Below are 18,468 nucleotides of genomic sequence, written 5' to 3'. Positions count from 1 at the left end.
GCAGCAGCGTTCCCTCCCTTACCACGGGGGCCCTCGATCTGCCCCCCCCCCCAACAGACTAACCAGCCCGACACTGCTGCTCATCTGCATGGGGGCATTTATCGGCCACGTCGGCCCAAACAAGCCGATTGCCAATACTGTCAGTTTTCCTTACACTGGTGCCGATCTGATGCATCAGTGCACCTCTGGCCCACCCAGATATTGATGGTCGGATCGGTATCAGCTGATACGGCTCCTTAAAAATCGACTGTCGGTATCGGCCCAAAAAAATCTGTATTGGTGCACCCCAAATAAGCGGTGCTGGTTAAGTATGTTGGATGTCATTGCCAGGGTGTCGCCATGACTGAAACGGACGTGCAACTGTTGTTTTTTAAGCTTGGTAATAACAGCTACAAAACTGAATAGTAGAAGCCTTCCTTGACAGTGAGAGGAGTTCGTCAGTCCTGGGGCTCCTAATAACCCCATGGTGGTCGCATGGTGTACGTAACTGCTGGCATTACCCGTTGGCTAAGCGCATATCCCGTGTAAGTGCAGAATTGCCTTTCGCTTTTGAGTTTATGCAGTTAAACGGAGTATACTGTATTGCCCTGTTTTATTTCATTTATTGCAGAGCATTCGGCTAGAGAAAGTTACTACAGAGCATCCGAAGGACAGTGTCGTCCTATCCCTGGGTAACTGCAGCTTCAGGGAACCAGAGGTTCTCTAGGGATCAGGACTTCTTTTCTGCTGTGATCTCACTGGGGATTGCAGCCCCTAATGCGGGGCCAGGCAATTATTTCGCCTTAATGAGTTTTGTGAGCTGCCCAGGGCCTCAAGAGTAGCCCCGTCTCTTGACACACGCCCTGCCTGTGGTTGCCATCTTGGGACCAGACTTCCTGTCCCTGACCTTTGCCACCAGAAGTGCCTCCCCTTGTTCCCAGAAGTACTCCTTTTAGGGAGGGGAGTTGTCATCTTTGAACCAGAAAAAAAACCAAATCACATACTGAAAGTTAGGGCTGTGTGAAACTTTGCCAGCTGTTTCATTTCAACACTGTTTCGACTCGTTTCAAGCTTGAAACAGCAAAATCAAAATGAAAGGCTTAGAAACAGCCTCAAAACGAAGAAAGGGCTGTCAGAATGTTTTGAAACATTTCGAAGCTGACGCTGCACTCGTTTGTAGGGAAACAGAAAGTAAGGAGAAGGAGGGGAAAGTTGTGGGGAAGGACTACTATCATATTGACTGTGTAGCTGGCCAGTGACTGTGATCTTTCCCTGAGGTCTTTTCCAATTCCAGTGCTCTGGGGGCGGGATGGACAAACAACATAAAGAGCAGCATTGTTTGAATTGAGCTGCTTTCTGCTTTGGGTTCAGTTACTGAGCTGTGTCTTCCAGCAGTGTCAAACAACAAAGACTATCATTTCCTACTTGCTGGCCTATCCATAGCAAGTGGGATTCATCAGTATCTTTTGCTTTCTGTACCCTTTTATTTTATTATTACAGTCTTTCATTCCTTTCAATTTATTCCTCCCCCAAAATCCTCTCTCTATTTTTGTTAGTCTATTTTGATTCTTTTCCCCCTGAAAACAAATCTGTGCTTTCTCTCACAGTGTGCATTCCATTCATTGTGCAGGGAATCACAGTATATATTGCATATTGTGATATAGAATTTATTCAGGAACACATAATATTTATATATTTTATTTATTATATAAATACATGCATGCGTTACATGAATACACATACATATACAATTATCTACATATGTTACATAAATCAGATTACATTACAGAAGAGCACACGGATTTTCCAGCACGCCAAGCCAAAGACGCAATGAAACACACCATGAAGCATGCTGGAAAGGCAGCTGGCAAGCCTGCTTGGAGGGGTGGAAGAGAGGGTAGAGGGAGAGCTGTAAGTCCTATCCCCCCTAAACTGAGATGTAGCCTCTTTGCTACAACGAGCAGGCATGAGTCTTCCAATTCTACAGGCAGCAAAGAGAGGGGAGCAGTGCCACTGCCTGTGCACAAGTCTGAATCCCCTCCAAGAGCACCGGCCATAATCACCGCCACCACCACCATGACAACAAGCAGCAGCACCAGCATGACCGTCTCCTCAACCCCTGTTTCACTTCCGTTGCTGAGCCTTCCTGTGCCAGAGGAAGAGCTAGATCTGGATCTGAGTGCCACAGCAAGAGAAATTCTGGGGAAGGAGGGGGAATCATCTGAATTTGTGTTCCACACCTCTCAAGTTTCCCCTATAGCCAGGTCTCCTTCCCCAGAAGGCATTTCAGAGGAGGTTGAGGTAGAGGTTGCGGAGGGAAGCGCTTCAGCTGAATCCATTCCTCCTGTTGCTGTGCCTCTGCCTGCTGAGGAGGGGGAAAAGGCAGCATCCGCACATGTACCTGCACCCCAGAAGCGAGTGGGTAGTGTGGTCTGGGATCATTTTAAGCTGGCAGATGATCCCACATATGCTATCTGTCTGCACTGCCGAACCAAAACCAGCCGGGGTAAGGGAGCAAAACACATGAGCACCACAGGGATGCTGATGCATCTCCGCAGGCACCATCCCCTTGCCCTTGCTCTTCAGCCTGGCACCAATGGGAGCATGCCCAAAAAGAAGTCCCCCTCTCGCTCTAAAGCCCTTACACCCCCAAACCAGAGGCAGGCCACCTTGGAACAATGGGGGAAAGGCGGACAGAAAGTGGGGTGTGTTGTAAAGGCAAGTGAGATCACCCAGAGCATTGGGGAGATGCTTGCTGTAGATGACCAGCCTTTCTCCTTAGTTGAGCGGCCAGGGTTCAAGCGGCTTATGGCGCTCGTGGCCCCATCATACCAAGTGCCCACACGCACCACCTTCAGTAAGACAGTGGTGCCCTTCCTGTATGAGGCATGTAGGGAATACTTGAGGGAGGAACTGCGCAACGCAGGGCCGCAGGTGGCCTTACACTTCACCTCGGACATCTGGACCAGCCAGGGTGGAGATCATGCATACTTCTCCCTCACAGGGCACTGGTGTGACCAGTCAGGCCATCGATGGGCTCTCCTTCAAGCCGAGGTGATGGATGAGTCCTACACAGCAACAGAGATCATGGGGGCCATGAGCCGCTTGGTGCAGGGGTGGCTCGGGCAGGGCGAGCTCATCCGTGGGTTTATGGTCGCCAACAATGGAGCCAATATGGTCAAGGTGGTCCGTTATGCCAACTTTGTTGGCATCCACTGTGTGGCACACAAGTTGCACCTCATTGTCAAGGATGCCTTGGAGGGGGACAGGGCTGCCGGTGATGGCACCAGCACCACCAGCAAGCTCATTTCCAAATGCAGGAAGGTGGCAGGCTACTTCCACCGGAACATCAAGGCGGGCAAGATGCTGCAGGACAAACAGGCAGAGCTGAACATCCCGCAGCACAAAATCATACAGGATGTGGCGACTCGGTGGAATTCCACATATCTGATGCTTGAGAGGCTGGTGGAGCAACAGAAGGCCATCCATGAGATGGCCTTGCTCGGGGAGATTGGGATCAGCGGCCCCCTTAACAGAGCTGAGTGGGATACCATCTCCCAGATCTTGGTAGTCCTCAAGCCCTTCCTTGAGGCCACCGAGACCCTCAGCGCTGGTGATGCCCTCCTTAGCCAGGTGATCCCTGTAGTGAAGGAACTTCAGAACCAAATGGAGAAGTTCCAGGGGATCAATGTTCCTGGCTGGGGCAAGCCACTGTCACCGGACGTGCAGGCACTGGTGAGGCGGCTGAAGGAGGGCATCAGGAAACAGCTTGATCCCTTGCAGTCCAGTACGGTCCACGTGCTAGCCGCCATGTGTGACCCAAGGGTGAAGGGGAGCATATGTGGCAGACAAAACCTGGCTCAGTGGACAGAGGTGCTGGTGAAGAGAGTCAGGGATGCAGAGGGGCGGAGGCGGGGGGATGTGGAAGAAGAGGATCCGCTGTCCTGTGCCAGTATGCTGTCCACCAGCCAGTCTCCTCCACCACCACAGGTGCTGCCAATATGGGCCAAGGGCATGGCTTCCTTGGTGGGGTCCAGGGGCACCAGACCCCACCATCAGGCAGGTAGTGCTCAGGCCTTGGTAGCTACCTATCTCACCGAGGATGTGGAGCCACTGCTGTGCAACCCCTTGGCCTACTGGGCAAGCCGCAGCCAGATGTGGCCGGATCTGGCCACGGTTGCCCGGGAACACCTGTCCTGTCCACCAACCAGTGTTCCAAGTGAGAGGGTGTTCAACATTGCTGGGGATGTGACACCCCACCATACCTCCTTGGATCCTGGTTTGGTGGAGCAGCTGGTGTTCCTCAAAGTGAATCTCCCACTGCTGGGGTTCCCTAAGCTCCAGGTGCAGATGGAGTGAATGCCACCCTCCTCACTCTGTCTGCACCTATTTCCATTTTATTTTTTAAAACCAGTTAATGCCATGCTCCCAGAGCTGGAGGGGGTACTCACTGCATCATCAGCCAGCAGGGGAAGAACGTGTCTGTTTGCCAGGACAAACTTGGAGGTATGGACTGGGGCTGTGAGAAAGGAGGAGGCCCCAGGTCCTGGACATGACCACTAAAACTGTACTCTGCCAGGGTCAGGAGGCCTGGTGGGACTGCTGGTGGCGTGGCAGCCCCAGGAAATGCCAGGACTGATGATCCCCCTGGTGAAAGGCGGGTAGGAGGCGCCATAACCTCCTGCCACTACACGCACGCACACAGTCCTGGCCCGAGGCTTGCTGGATGCAGTGGAGTTCTGAAGCTCCAGGTGAGCTCAGCTTAGCTGCCTGGGATGCCAGCTTTCGGGTTGAAAGACTCTTCATCAGGCTGAGGAAGCACCTGCAATTGGCATGTGTGCTGTTCCTGGATGGAAGGAATAGTAAAAAAGCCAGAGGCTGGCATTCAATGGAGGCAAGAAAGCCAGTCAGTGAAAATGGAAATGGAGGCATCAGAAGGTGAGGGACAGGCTTGGTGGGATGGGGGGAGGAAGGCAGGGAAGTTACCATCCCTGCTGTTTTCGTTCAAATCAGGCAAGAAATGACACAGTTATAGGCAGTTTCATTATTCCCCATTATAGCCTATGGGCGAAACGTGTTGAAACAGCAAAATAGTTTTAACAAGACCTAACGGAATAGTGCTTCGAAACAAAACGTCAAAACGAAACACTGTCCCTTCAAAACGGCGAAACAAGTCAAAACAAAATGGTGCTGTTTTGCACAGCCCTACTAAAAGTCAAACATCTGCTATAATGTATTTTAATTTTATTACCAAAAGTATTTTTGTCGTGAATTGTGTTTGCGTACTGCATGTAGAAGTGATTGCATAACTCAGAAATAAAATCTTATTCTTGTATATTGTGTGAGGGGTGTGGTTTGGGGTAAGTGTGTGTGGGAGGTTTGTGAGGGGTGTGGCTGTGTGGGGGCACAATAGGATATGTTGGAGGGTTGTATATGTGAGGGGGTTGTGCAGGATGGTGTGGGTGTGTAGAATTTGTGGGGTGTCAGGGAGGTTGGGAGGGTGTGGGGGCCCCCCCATACACTCCCTCTTACCCTCCACGGCACACAGCCCCTGCCAATGGCAGCAGCAGGTAGTAGGTGCTTGGAGTGCTCGTGCCCCATGCAGGCACTGCCACCTGGCGACACATGGCTCCAGCCAGTACTGGTGGTGGCAAGGAGCACATCCAGGGCAGCCCACCTCTATTGTGCAGCTCCTGACATTCATGCACCACCGAGAGAAGCCCTGTGCAATGGAGCCATCTGCCTTCCCAACCCCCTGCTGTGCAGGTCCCAGGAATGTACCAGGAAGCAGGGGCCGGGGCTCCCCTTCACTTCCAGAGGAGTCCCGGGACTTGCACAGCAGGAAGCAGGGAAGGCAGCTGGCTCAGTCATGTGTGCCTCCTCTTGGTAGCGCACAAGTACCAGGAGCTGCAATGTGCCACATGGAGCCCCAGGTGATAGTGGTGGACTGGCCCAGCTGCGCTTCTTGCCACCACTTGAAGTGGTCATTGGAGCCACGTGCCACCAGGCAGTAGCACCTACGCATGGCACGAGCACCTTGAGCACCCACCATCTGGTACTGGTGCTACCGGCAGGGGGTGCTGTGTGCCATGGGGGAAAGCATGTAGGGGGGTCCTCACACCTATATCCTGCCCACCTGAGCTGCGTGCTCTTGCCACACCCCTGGGCGGGGGCTCCAAGCACTGGCACATGTTCCTGCCAGCCCCACACTCCCCACTCCTGCCTAGAAGCAAGCAGGACACCAGGGAAGCCAAAAAGGTCCCCCAGCAGAGGCTGCATGTTGGCTGGGCCGACCCTTCCTCCCATGAGGGTGAACACAAGGCACACAGGTTGGGTGGGGTAGCTGGTTGGTGGGTGTCCGTGGGCTGGATGAAATTGCTTGGTGGGTCAGATTTTGCCCACCCTGCTTGACAGGGATAGCCAACACATGGTTTTTCCCTTAGTTCTCATGGAAGACTTTACCATGACATCTGCTGAGAGGGAAACATCACAGTGAACAAGTAATCTAACAAATTACTGGAATGTGTTGGGGAGAACTTGGTACAGGTGGTGGATAGGTCAACTAGTGGGGAAGCTCTTCGCAACTTGCTGCTCACCAATAGGGAGGAATTAGTTGAGAATGTGAAAGTGGAAGGCAACGTGTGTGATGGTGACCACAAAATGATAAGAATCCAAGATTGTAAGGGAACGGAGGAAAGCAGCAGAATAAAGACTACTTCAACTACAACAATGGATTTCAAAAAACTCAGGGAGATGGGCAGGATCTAGAGGTGCACCGATACATCAGTCTGATATCAGATCGGCACCAATATAAAGCAAATTGACTATACTGAAAATCGACCTGATATCACCAATAAATTGCCTGTGTATACGCAGCTGCAGTATAAGAGGTAAGGAGCACAGCCCAGCAACTTAAACAGCAGTGTCCAGCTGGTATATCTGTTCTGATGGAAGGTGCATGGGGGGTATATTAAAGGCCCCCACAGTGAGGGAGGGAGTGGGGCTGGGGCAAGCGCTGCCCAGTTGGGGCAGGGCGCAGGACAGATCTGCAGCTTGTCTGACAGGCATGGGGTGGGGGTGTGGCTCCCACTGCTATGCGCTCTTTGAACCACTCATCCAGCACTCACCAGCTTGTCTGGCGGCTCCTGCTGCTTGTCCAGGAGGGCATGGGGGAAGATGTGTGCCCCCGGATCAGGGCAGCGTAGGTGGGGCCAGGCTGCACTTGGGGTGGGTAGCAGTGCTTGGAGCAGGGCTGCAGGGTGGGGGTTGCAGTTACCCCAAAATTCATCATAGCCCCCCAGTAGCCCCGCTCCCCCCCCAGTGCTGCCACCACCTGCCTCAAGCACAGCCTCACACGGCCCCAGCCTCACTCACCCTGCCCTGCCCTGCGCAGATTCAGGGACAAGTTTGAGTGGGGAAAGGAGTTCAGGATTGCTGGCTTTACTTGAAGTAAGATGTATTGAGGGTGCAGGAGCAATCTGTCCCAGTAGAGGTGCACCAATATATCAGTCTGATATTGGATCGGCACCAATAAAAAGAAAATTGAGTGCATCAGAAATCGGCCTGATGTGGCTGATAATTTGGCTGATAAATCCCTGTGCATGTGTGCCATAGCACAGCCCGTAGGCAGTGAGAAGAACAGCCCAGCAGCTTGGAGAGCTGCATGCAGCTGGTAAGTCTGTTGTGGTAGACGGGGAGGGAAGGGGTATGGGGGCACAGATCAATGCCCCTCTGTTGATGGAGGAGGTGGCAGGGGCAGGGCCTCTGTCCATGTGCATCCTGCCCCGGCTGGGCAGCCCCTGCTCCACCCTACTCCCTCCATCACTGCAAGGGCCTTGATGTGCTCCCCCATACCCCTTCCCTCTCCCCTCCCCATCTACCACAACAGACTTACCAGCTGGACGCACGGAAATCAGATCGGTATCAGCCGATATGCCTCCTTAAAAATCAGCTATCAGTATCAGCCCCCAAAATCTCTATCTGTGCACCCCTATATCCCAGTACAACAGAAGAATGGGAAGTACAGCAAGAAACCAATCTGGCTAGACAGTGATCTCAATGAGTTGAAACTCAAAAAGGAATCCTACAAAAAGTGAAACTTGGTCACAGTACTAGCGAAGATTGTAAGATTATTGCTTGGGTATTCAGGGAGAAAATTGGGAATGTATGATTTTTGATGCAACTGGCAATAAAAGACACTAAAAAGTATGTCAGAAGCAAGAGAAATGTCAAGGAAAGTATAGGTCCCTTACAGAAGGCAATTTACTTACAGATGAGATGGAGAAGTCTGAAGTATTTAATCCTTTTTTTTTTAATATCAATTTTCACAAATAAGGTTAGCTGCCAAGTCATGAGTGCAGTTGGCAGCAGAGAGGAAGAAGACAAACATCTTAGAGTAATGGAAAAACAAGTTAGGGAGTACTTAGAAAAGACAGAAGTTTTCAAGTCAGCATGGCCGATCTCAAAGCCATTCACAGTCCTCTCTGAGAAATTGTGGAAGTTGGGTGAGGTCCAAGATGAAAGGAAAAGAGAAAACATAGCACCCATCTTTAAGATAAGGAATGTGGGGAATTACAGACCGGCAGTCTGACCTCACTACGTGGAAAGATTGTAGACCAGGTCCTCAAAGCATTGATTTTGAAATACCTGGGTGAAGTTGATGAGGAACAATCACTATGATTTATTAAGAGAACTCATGCCTGACCAACTAGGTTTCCTTTTATGATAAGATAACAGACTTTGCAGATTGTGAGAGAGCAGTAAAGGTACTTTGATTTAGCAAGGCTTTTGACATTGGTTCCCATGACATTCTGTTTACTAATCTTAGGAAAACAGACTAGATAAAAGTATTGGATCATTGCTCAGCACATAGCCTTCAATGGTTTAATATCTAGTTAGGAAGAGATATTAAGTGGCGCTCCCCAGGTGTCTGTCCTGGGTTTGGTATTGTTTAACACTTTCATTAATGATTTAGATAACAGCATTAAGTACACATTCAACAAATTTGCAGATGACACCAAATTGGATATAGTTGCAGACACTAAAATATAGGGCTAGGATCCAAAATGACCTAGATAAACTGGAAAAAGGTCTGAAATCAATCAAATGAAACAAAAAGGATAAGTACCAGGTTCTGCACTTGGGAGGAACGATTGCATGTGCAAATATACACTGGGGAGTGACTGGCTAGGCTGCAGTACAGCAGAGAAGACCTGAGGGTTACAGTAGATCATAAGCTGAATATGAGCCAACAGTGTTTTCTTTTTGCAAAAAAACAAGCAACAACACACTGGATTGTATGATGATCAGGAGTGTCACTTGAGTTACTCCAGGGAAGTGATACTTCTGCTCTATTCAGCGCTAGTGAGGCCTTACCTCGAGTACCCTGTAGTTTTGGGCCCCACATTTTAAGACGCTGATTGGAAACGGTCCAGCAGAGTGGCAGAGCCGCAGCAACCACCTGCACCCCCCCATCCATCCCCAACCCACTTGCCTTATAGCCTCTGCCACCACCCTCACCACCACACCCTGCCTGCCCCAGTCTCTGGCCCACTCTCTTCTCCCTTACCGTCAGGCATAGCTCCAGCTTCATTTCCTCCCAGGGCATGGAGCACTTGGAAGTTCTGGCCCCTGCTTGGCCAGTGGGCAGCAGCACAGCTCCTGGCCAGAGTCTGAATGATAGCATGGATAAAGAAGTAAGACTTGGGTTGATAAAATCAGGCCATGGAATCTGCTACCAGTTCTCTGAAGCTGAGATGTGGGTTTTCTGGAAAATTTTAAATCAGAAAAATTTCCACTGCCCTAAAGAATGCGTGATCTGATTTAACATGTTTTTTTTATGTATATTTAGTAAACAGAACTAAAAAAATAAAATGTTAATTTTATGTCCCACTAGCCACAAATATTTGAACTGAAATATTTGATTAGGAAAAAAAGTAAATACAGCACACTTAATGTGGTTTAAATGTTATATTCAAACAAATTCAAAGCTTTTTGTGGAAAGAAATTATGTTTATTGGAATACTTGTGAAGATGTAAAGACAATACACAATAGCATGTACTTCCCTTACATTGTTTGTTTAAGTGTAAGGGAAAAAAACAAAGGTACTGAAAATGGTTGACACTAATTTTAGCACACCCAAAGCGCTGTGCATGATACGGTATGGTTGTCCACTCATCTGCTTCAACAGAGTTTAACTCTCTTCCACTGAGGTCATTGCGGCACCTCTAGTTGCACTGTCGCTATCTGTAGAATCACTTGCACTTCATTGTTACTAATGAATTTTATGAAACAATGAATTTTTCGAAATGGAAAATTTCTCATTGAAAAATAAAGCACTGGAAAATTTTCCGCCCCACATCTCTGCTCTGAAGTGATCTGGTAAAATCACTGTTTACTATACGTGTAAAGTTCTGTAATAATTGCCTTCCTTCTAGGATGGAAGTATGAGGATAGGGTTATGCCCAGCACAGAAGTATTACCAGCAGTCAGTAGAAGAAGATGAGACTGTAACCCCACCTACCCCTGCTCCATGATTCAAGCAACACTGTTAATTTTCAGTTCACACTTCCTAATACAGTTCGTTTAGTTCCAGATTTCCCTTGGTTGGAATCAAAATGCAGGGGAGGTGAGGTTGCTTTGGGAGAACCTGTAACTATGTCTACATTATGACAGGTTGGATTTGATTCAAATCAAATTGATTTAAATTGTGATTCAAATTATGATTTAAATCACAGGTCAGGAAGCCTCAATGTAATAATTGTTTTCTCCAAAAACTGCATTCTTGTTGTTTGATATTCTTTATTCATTTCAACTCTTAAAACTTTACATCTTTAGAGAAAGGTAAGGGCTTGACTGTAGCAACAAACCTTCAGAGAGACAAGAGGGTTGATGGGTAGGTAATCACTGCATTCTGTTATCTCTCGTCTCCATATCCTGCTGTTAACAAGGATGTGGTAAAAATCCACAGTTTGAAAACTGAAACTAAGCATCACAGAGATGCTTAATGGGATGATCTTCTAGACTGAGTCCCATTGGGTAGAGTGGTTTTCTTTAATCTTTACTAATGTATAGAGAAGCCTCTGGGAGCCTCATAAGATGGGGTCCCTAATATAGTCCATGGCCTGTTGTGACCCATTTATAAAACTTTTCTAAAAAGGTTACATGAATATATTGTCTCAGATACTGTATAAGTTATAATCCCTATTCCATGATGGTATCTTTGACTTTCAGCATCTTAATTTAAAACTATATTTATATAGGTTAATTTTTGTCAAGCATCTTAACAAAAATACGATTATCTAAAAAAATCTGATTTAAATTTAAAAATCAGATTTTTTTTAAAATCAATGATTTTTATCCACCCTGAATTATGAGCACTTAACTGAAATAGGAATACCAGTATATTATAGCAGCAAAGTGCCTCTAATGTAGATACATCTCTACTAGCAAAGCTAAATTGTGTGCTGGTTTAGTAGACCATTCTTCATAAGTAAACAAAGGATTGGTCTGTGGTCTTGTCTACACAAGAAAGTTTTAACAATGAAACCTGTACTATGTTGGCGTAACGGCTTTGCTCATGGCTTTTGAGCTGTGCTACCCAAGGTCAGTATATCTTAGGAAATACTTCTCATGCTAACTCGTCTTTGATACCTAAGCCTTACTAGAGTAGCCTGCTGCTAAGAAACTTTCAGGTGAGCCACATGCTGTAGCCTCTGCTTACCAGGGCATGTCCAGATGAGCGGACACATGCAGGCATTTGCCGTGCTGCTGATTTGCAGGTGTTTTGACACTGGGAAATCCTGGTGTCAAAAAAATCCATGCCTGAAGAAAGCAGGGTGGCCCATGTGGCAGCAGCATGCATTGCCTGAAACTGGAGCCTGGCTTGCCAGAGCCACAGTCCAACTCCTAACCAGGCTCTGCATGCCAGCTTGCCGCTGCTGGAGCCCTGGGAGGACTCCAGGTAAGCCTTCTGGGGCTGGCCAAGGTGCTGGCCCAGCCTCCCCTACCCCACCTGGGGCAATTTGCCTTGTGCCACAGCATGCGTGCATAGGCATGCCCCAGGGATAAGTAGCAGCATCACAACTATGTGCCATTGCTATTTGTCCCTGGGGAAACACACCTGTGCACTCGTCTGGACACGCCTATGTAGGAAATATGCTGGACATCCTCAGCCTATGAGGAAAAAGGTAGCGCAATCTCAGCTGCAGAACTGCGGCTGGAATAAAAATGTCTATTTAGACCCTTCAAAAGAAATGCAAAAGCTTGGGGTACAGCTGAGGTGAAGGTTGGAGGAAAGAGAAAGCACTGTGACAGTCCTAGGTGAAGAAAATGTGGATCTGTCCCTTCCTCCTCCTCTGGAAAGGAGAGTGGAGAGCAGAGCATTTTGGGACCCTGAGGAGGAAGCATTGCATGTAACTGCATGGTGCTACATGTAACTGTACCGCTATTACATGTGACACTGCAAAACATAGTGCTACAGAGAAGTTCCTGTTTCATACAGGAACATTATTTTTTAGCACTTGCACCATTTCTGTGATGGCACGTTTGTACTTCTCTTTTTTCTTTCTTTTTCTTAGCAATACAAGGGCATATATAATGCTGTGAATGTTACATCCCTCCCCAGCATTGACCTTAAGCAGTTGCTTTCTCTGGACCTTTGGCCCTGTCCTGAGCACTGTATCAGCAAAAACTGCCACTGCCTCTGAATTTAAAATGCTTACTGTACTATCCCTGCACTTACTACACACATACCTGACAGACTATCCTGATTCTTTAAAGCTACATACTTTGAAAAGTGTCTCCATATACCTACCTGTCCTGAATTAAGTCTCATGCACTTCATGTTTTTATGAGCCCTGCTGCCCTTTCCATGGGGATCCTGTGCCAGCCACACATCCCCTGCCTACCTGGCAGCAGGAAGCTTAACTTACCGCCCCTGCTGGGGGTGCCCAGTTGGCACAACACTCCTGAGGGAAAAGCAGCAGAGTGAAGAGCTCCAAGCTCACAGCAAGTAGCCCACACCCTCAACACCCCATGGATAAGCCACTCACAGCTCCATCCTGCTCCCTATTCTGGCCCTGCGTCCCATTCACCACCTTGGCTGGGCAGTGCCCACTGCCCCACTCCCTCCCTCACCATTGAGGCCTTGTTCTGCACCTCCCCACACATACACCCCTCCCCTCCCCCACATCCCTTCCCCTCCACAGACTTACCTGCCAGGAGCTGCTCTCCACACTGCCTGGCTGCATTTCTGGCCACGTGCTTGTGTGCAGCTGCACTCGTGCATGCAGCGTCTGGTGGTTGCGGCCAGAAGGCATATTGTATTTATTGGTGAACGTTATCAGTTGCGCCGGTGGAAAAAAACTGATAGCCAATAATGTTAATTTTCCTTTTATTGGTGCTGATCTGATATTCAGGCAATATATCAGTGCACCTCTACTTTTTTACAAAGCAGCTGTGGGACTCGCATAATTGTTCACTTTTCCCTTCCCCCCCCCACCACCACAAAAGTTATGTAAGTGTTCTATAGCTTCATTTAAATTTAGGCACAAGCTAATTCAGTTTATTCATGAAGCTGTGTGAAGTAATATAACAGAGCCTGACTGGCAACTTTCACAGTGGGATCTTAGGGCCTCCTCTCACCATGCAGCATATCAAGGTGCTTTTTTTAAATATCATTTTGATATTGCCTGGCTTTTCAAACTGGTAGTTAATTTTCTCCTCTCTATATTCTGCTGGCAATGTTTCCCCTTTCATTTTGCAAAACTGGTGTAAAACAATAATAACAATTGGAATATTTGGCTTAATGAGATCCACCCTAGTTGTGAGGCATCTTCAGTCCCCCTCAGCCAAATACACATTTAACAATTATCCTGTCCTTGCTCAGAGCTGGGTCTTAAATCTTCCCAGGTGCTGTTTGCTATGCATGAAACTCCCATGAGCCAAGGCAGCAAAAGACTGCTTATGTCCCTAAAAGTCACAGTTGGAATTGCTGTCTCATCTGTGTGAATGTACTCACAAAGGGTAAATGCATCTGTATGCAACTTTTCAACAAGACCTGCATTCCTAAAATTGCATTATGTCTTTTTTCTGGACCATCCTGCAGTACTGACAATGAAATACCTCTGATATCCCTACTTTTATGCAAGCTTGAGGGGAAAAAACCCCACTCCTTTCTGTCTGTGTGCTCAAAAATCGGGGTGTCCATGCTGTCCGTAACTTTATTGGAAGTCCAGTATGTTGAATGCCTCTTCTTCCTACATGTTACCCAGTCAAGTACATACATTTAATAACCTTAATTGGACATTGACTGTTCCCCACAATATATTTTTCTATCAGTTTGAACTGGTTTGCTGTCAGTCAGTGGGTAAGCAAGAGTACAACTTTCCAGGGCATAACTGTCATCTGATTTATTCCACTGTCAAAGCAGCTTTCCTTTTGGTGTCTTCACTACAGAGCTTGGGTTACCTCAGTAAGTCATTTACTGGACCAAAGAGACTTATCAGAACTTGAAGCCAAATTCCTGTGATTCCTAGAGAGAAGTGCTGGGATCCCACAAAGTCATATGCCAAGGGCTGGTGTGGAGCACTGGCATACCTACACACAAAGCAGAACTTTTTTGCCAGTACAGTTTCCCTGTAAGGATGCGCTATACTGGCTAAAAAGCATAGTCTAGGAAAATTGAAGCATTGGCAGTGGCATGCCAGCACAAATATTCTTGGTAAATCTTTCTAATGCAGCTGTGGATGTGCTATGCTGATAAAAGCATGGTTTGGAGAGTACGGATGCATTGTGCCTTAGGGGGTTCTTCCAGCGGTTTTGTCGGTCCGTTATATTGCATCTCTCCATATCTGACAAAAAAAAATGCCAGCAGAAATCTGTAGCAAAGACCTAACCTTAGACCTTAGTGATTTTGATTCCTCTTCTTCAGGAGCTGGAAAAGCAAAGATGACTTTTTCCCCTGCATTGCCTTATCTGGGATTGAGGTTTTGAACCCTATATAATTTTTCTGGGATGTTTGCCTTTGAGAAGCTTACTCTAGAGCAGCACACCTACTTTCTCTCATTTTTTAGAGCCAGCATAGTCCACTTTTCTTGAGAGCCATGTTTGCTACAATCTTAATTTTGTAAAATGACATTACGTAGGACCTTGTGTGGGTTGGGAGATTTAAGATCTAATATTTTTAAGAGGCTATCCTTACCTTTATTTTTTTTTATTTCTTATTTTCATGTACATTTAATGGTTACATATAGCTTCAATAACAGTTAAACAATTAAACATTAAATCTTACTCAGAAAGTAATCCTGTAGCCATTTTAATAGCTAGTGATGAGTCCAGTTTTAATAGGAGCTTTAATAAATAAACAAACAAATCTTTTATATTATGGGGAATGCTGTATGGATTTTAGTAATTCCACCAGCATTTGAAACTGAAATCTGTTGCTATCATAAATAGTTGGAAGAAGCTATCAGCTTAATTCTTTGAACACAAAATACTAGATAATTTAACTAGTAGTATCATCTAGCCTCTAATTGTCCATTAACAATTGCTTTATATCAATCAACCATGCTACCAAAATACCATAACCTAGGGGTTGTCAACTGGGGGTATGTATACCCCTGGGGGTACTTAGGAAGGCTGTAGGGGGTACGGTCAGGTAGGTGGGCAGGAACAGAGTGCACCCTGGGATGCAGTGGTGGTGTCTGCCCCAGTGCATTCCTATACGTTGCTTCTTACCCAGCAAAGGGAGAGGAGAAAGGGGAGGGTTAGGGGTGCGCCAGGTGCCACTGGCCCCACACAGCACACTGCAGCGCCTCTCTGCCCCCCACCTCAGCTCACTCTCTGTGTCCGCTTGCTCCCAAGACGTGGACTGGGGCAGCAAGGGCAGCGGTGTCCCTCTGTGGGCACACGCACGCTGCCTGGATGGGTGGATGGGGGTGGGGGTCTCACATGCGGTGTCTGATGCCGCCACCACCACCATCCCCCCATGCCGCCACTGCTGCCACACCCCGCATTGATTTCTCTCAGCGGGTCACGCATGCAGCTCCATGGGCTGGTGATGGGCGTCATGCAATTGGCCATCCGGCAGCACGTGTGCAGACTGCAGAGGGGCATTACTGCCCTCGCCCCCCAGCCCTACTCCTGGGAGCTGGCAGAGAGACACCCTCCCTTCCCCACTGCCATTCTCGATCTGGCCCCGCCTCACCCTTTCCCCCCCACACACTTACCTACAGTGTTTCTGCGTCTGCTTGTGTGTGTATGTATGTGTCTGTGTCTGCATCTGCATGTGTGTCTTTGTTTTTGTGTGTCTGTGTCTGTCCCTTGCCCCTGCTCCCCGCCCCCCGTGGAAGCGGGCACTTGTCATCATGCAGCTCTTGGGGCAGTGGCAGTGGGGTGCAGAGTCTAGCCTGCAGCAGCTGCCCCATGCTCAGATCTGGCGGGGCATGTGCCCTCTGGGCCTCCGCCGGAGTGTGTGCAGCAGCAGGAGCTGCACCCCCCTCCCCATAACTCCCGGATGAACTGCTCTCCTGGATCCATCCTATAGTCTACCCTGGCTATGCAGCGCCTGCCCCTGACTCAGCCCCACTCCCTCCCTCCCCCTGCCCCTTAAAACAAGAGTAGAATATAAAGGGGTACATGAGCTGCAACTTTGAGGCAGAAGGGGTACACTTGTTAAAAATGTTTGAAATCTCTTGCTATATCTCATTCATAGTCTATTCTATATAGACTGTGAAGGTTTTTTTATTGCTTTGTATTGCAAATCCACTATGAAACAGGCTGCATCCACAAGCTACCCTGTCCTTTGGTTGTCTGGTGCTTACTTTACTATGTTAATACTAGTGGAATGTTTGTGGCAAAATTTAATTAAAACACATTATTCCTCTATGAAATAAAGCACCATACTATCTCCAGTGGCCAAATACTGTAGCACAGTAAATTACCTCCTGATTTAACCGGAGTATATTTTTGGTAGTTAGTGAATGTGAGGCAGAGTGAGGAAGAACTGTCAGAGATAAGAATGTTTGCAGAATTTCTTCATTTCAACCCTTTGCTCTGTATTTTATTTTGTTTTTTGATATTTTTAAATAACCATTCAAGGTAGTGGTCACCAACCAGTGGATCTCGATCCACCAGTAGATTGCAGAGCCTCTTGGAGTTGATCCGAGGCTTAGGTGGGGGGCTGAGTTCCTGTGGGCATGCACACGTGCCACAACCCAACAGGTCAGTCCGTGGGGGAGGGATAGGGGAGGGACTAGATGGAGGGCCCCTGCTGCAGAGGCAGAAGCAGGGGTAAGTTGAGTGGGGCCCTGGCTGGGTGGGATGTACCTGCTGGAGAGGTGTGCCCCCAAATAATGTTTATCCCTCTGCCTCAATCTGTCCTCTCCCGACCCTCCCCACAAATTTACCTGCTTTGGGCGGGGGGTCCTGGCAGCACACGGGAGATCTTGAGTTGCTTTTAAGTGCCAAAGGTGATCTCCTACTTAAAAAGGTTGGAGACCACTGACTCAAGGCATATCATTACTCAGTTGGAGTTGGCTGTCTCCCACCATTTGATCATCTGAACTCCAGGATTTAGTCTCATTAAATAAAAATATATCTATTGCAGATTGTTTTCTGAAGTGCATTCTCACTCTCAACATTTTAAAAAGCTGGATTATTGCTCCTTTTGAAAAATTACCTGTGAGTTCAGAGCTGTCCCATTGCATCAAAATTATTTATAATCTGAAACACAGTGCTTTACAACCGGGGCTGGTGAATACTGAGAATCAAGTACAAAACATAAAATACGTTTAAGCTTTAGTGAAAACAGAGTATTTGGGTAACAGTCCAAATAGTCACTAGCTTTATCTGGTCTGCCAAAGGCAGACAGATTCATAATAAGTAAGATTACTGTGAAAAAGTATAATAGTACTTAATCCAGTTACGTTATTGATTAAGAGATCAGACCCACCAATATATACAAATATTAATGTGAACATGTTTCTTGTACTAACAGCAATGAAAAAATGGACTCTAGCAGGTTGCTTCAATTCAAAAATAATTTGCAGAAAAAAATATTTAAATATGATTTACATTTTTTTTTTTAGCATTTTTATCAAAATGATACTGCTATGCTGATTAACATAGAGCAGGGGTCTGCAGCCTGTGGTCTGCAGGCCTGATATGGCTTGCAGAGCTTTAGGATCTGACCCGTGGAGTTGTGGCTTTGGCGGCATTCAGTGGCAGGGTGCTGTCCTGGCACCGTTTCACAGTCAGCTGCCTGGGGTTCAGACAGAGGGGGAGCTATCCTTGTGCTGCACCTCGTTCAACTTCCTAGGGCCCCAGTGGAGGGGGAGCTCTGCCCTAGGCGATGTGTAGGAGGGACACGGGGGGGGGGGGGGGGGCACATGCCACCCCTGAGATTGGCTGCACCAGTGTCTGTGGACAGCCATCACTTACTGCTTGACACACACACATACCCTGCTCTGCTGTCAACACCGCTGCCG

General features: G+C 47.7%; 1 protein-coding gene across 6 annotated transcripts in view; it reads left to right on the top strand.

Annotated features, from left to right (window-relative positions):
• ACADSB (acyl-CoA dehydrogenase short/branched chain) overlaps positions 1-18,468 on the top strand; it is a 44,003-nt gene that overhangs the window by 226 nt on the left and 25,309 nt on the right. The window contains exons 2-3 of one of the 6 annotated variants that reach the window (XM_090058758.1): positions 331-524; positions 611-5,314. The exons of 2 other annotated variants lie outside the window; for them this stretch is intronic. In XM_090058758.1, the coding sequence (XP_089914884.1) occupies positions 1,696-4,338 (2,643 nt within the window). In that variant the 5' untranslated portion in view covers positions 331-524; positions 611-1,695 and the 3' untranslated portion in view covers positions 4,339-5,314. Of the gene's footprint in view, positions 1-330; positions 525-610; positions 5,315-18,468 lie in introns of those variants that run through there. 3 more of the 6 variants (XM_090058759.1, XM_090058762.1, XM_090058760.1) reach the window with 3 other exon arrangements.

Source organism: Crocodylus siamensis, chromosome 7 (genome assembly GCF_052110815.1).
Source record: "Crocodylus siamensis isolate JL-2025a chromosome 7, ASM5211081v1, whole genome shotgun sequence".
Taxonomy (NCBI): Eukaryota; Metazoa; Chordata; order Crocodylia; family Crocodylidae; genus Crocodylus; species Crocodylus siamensis.
This window is presented reverse-complemented; position numbering and strand designations above follow the sequence as displayed.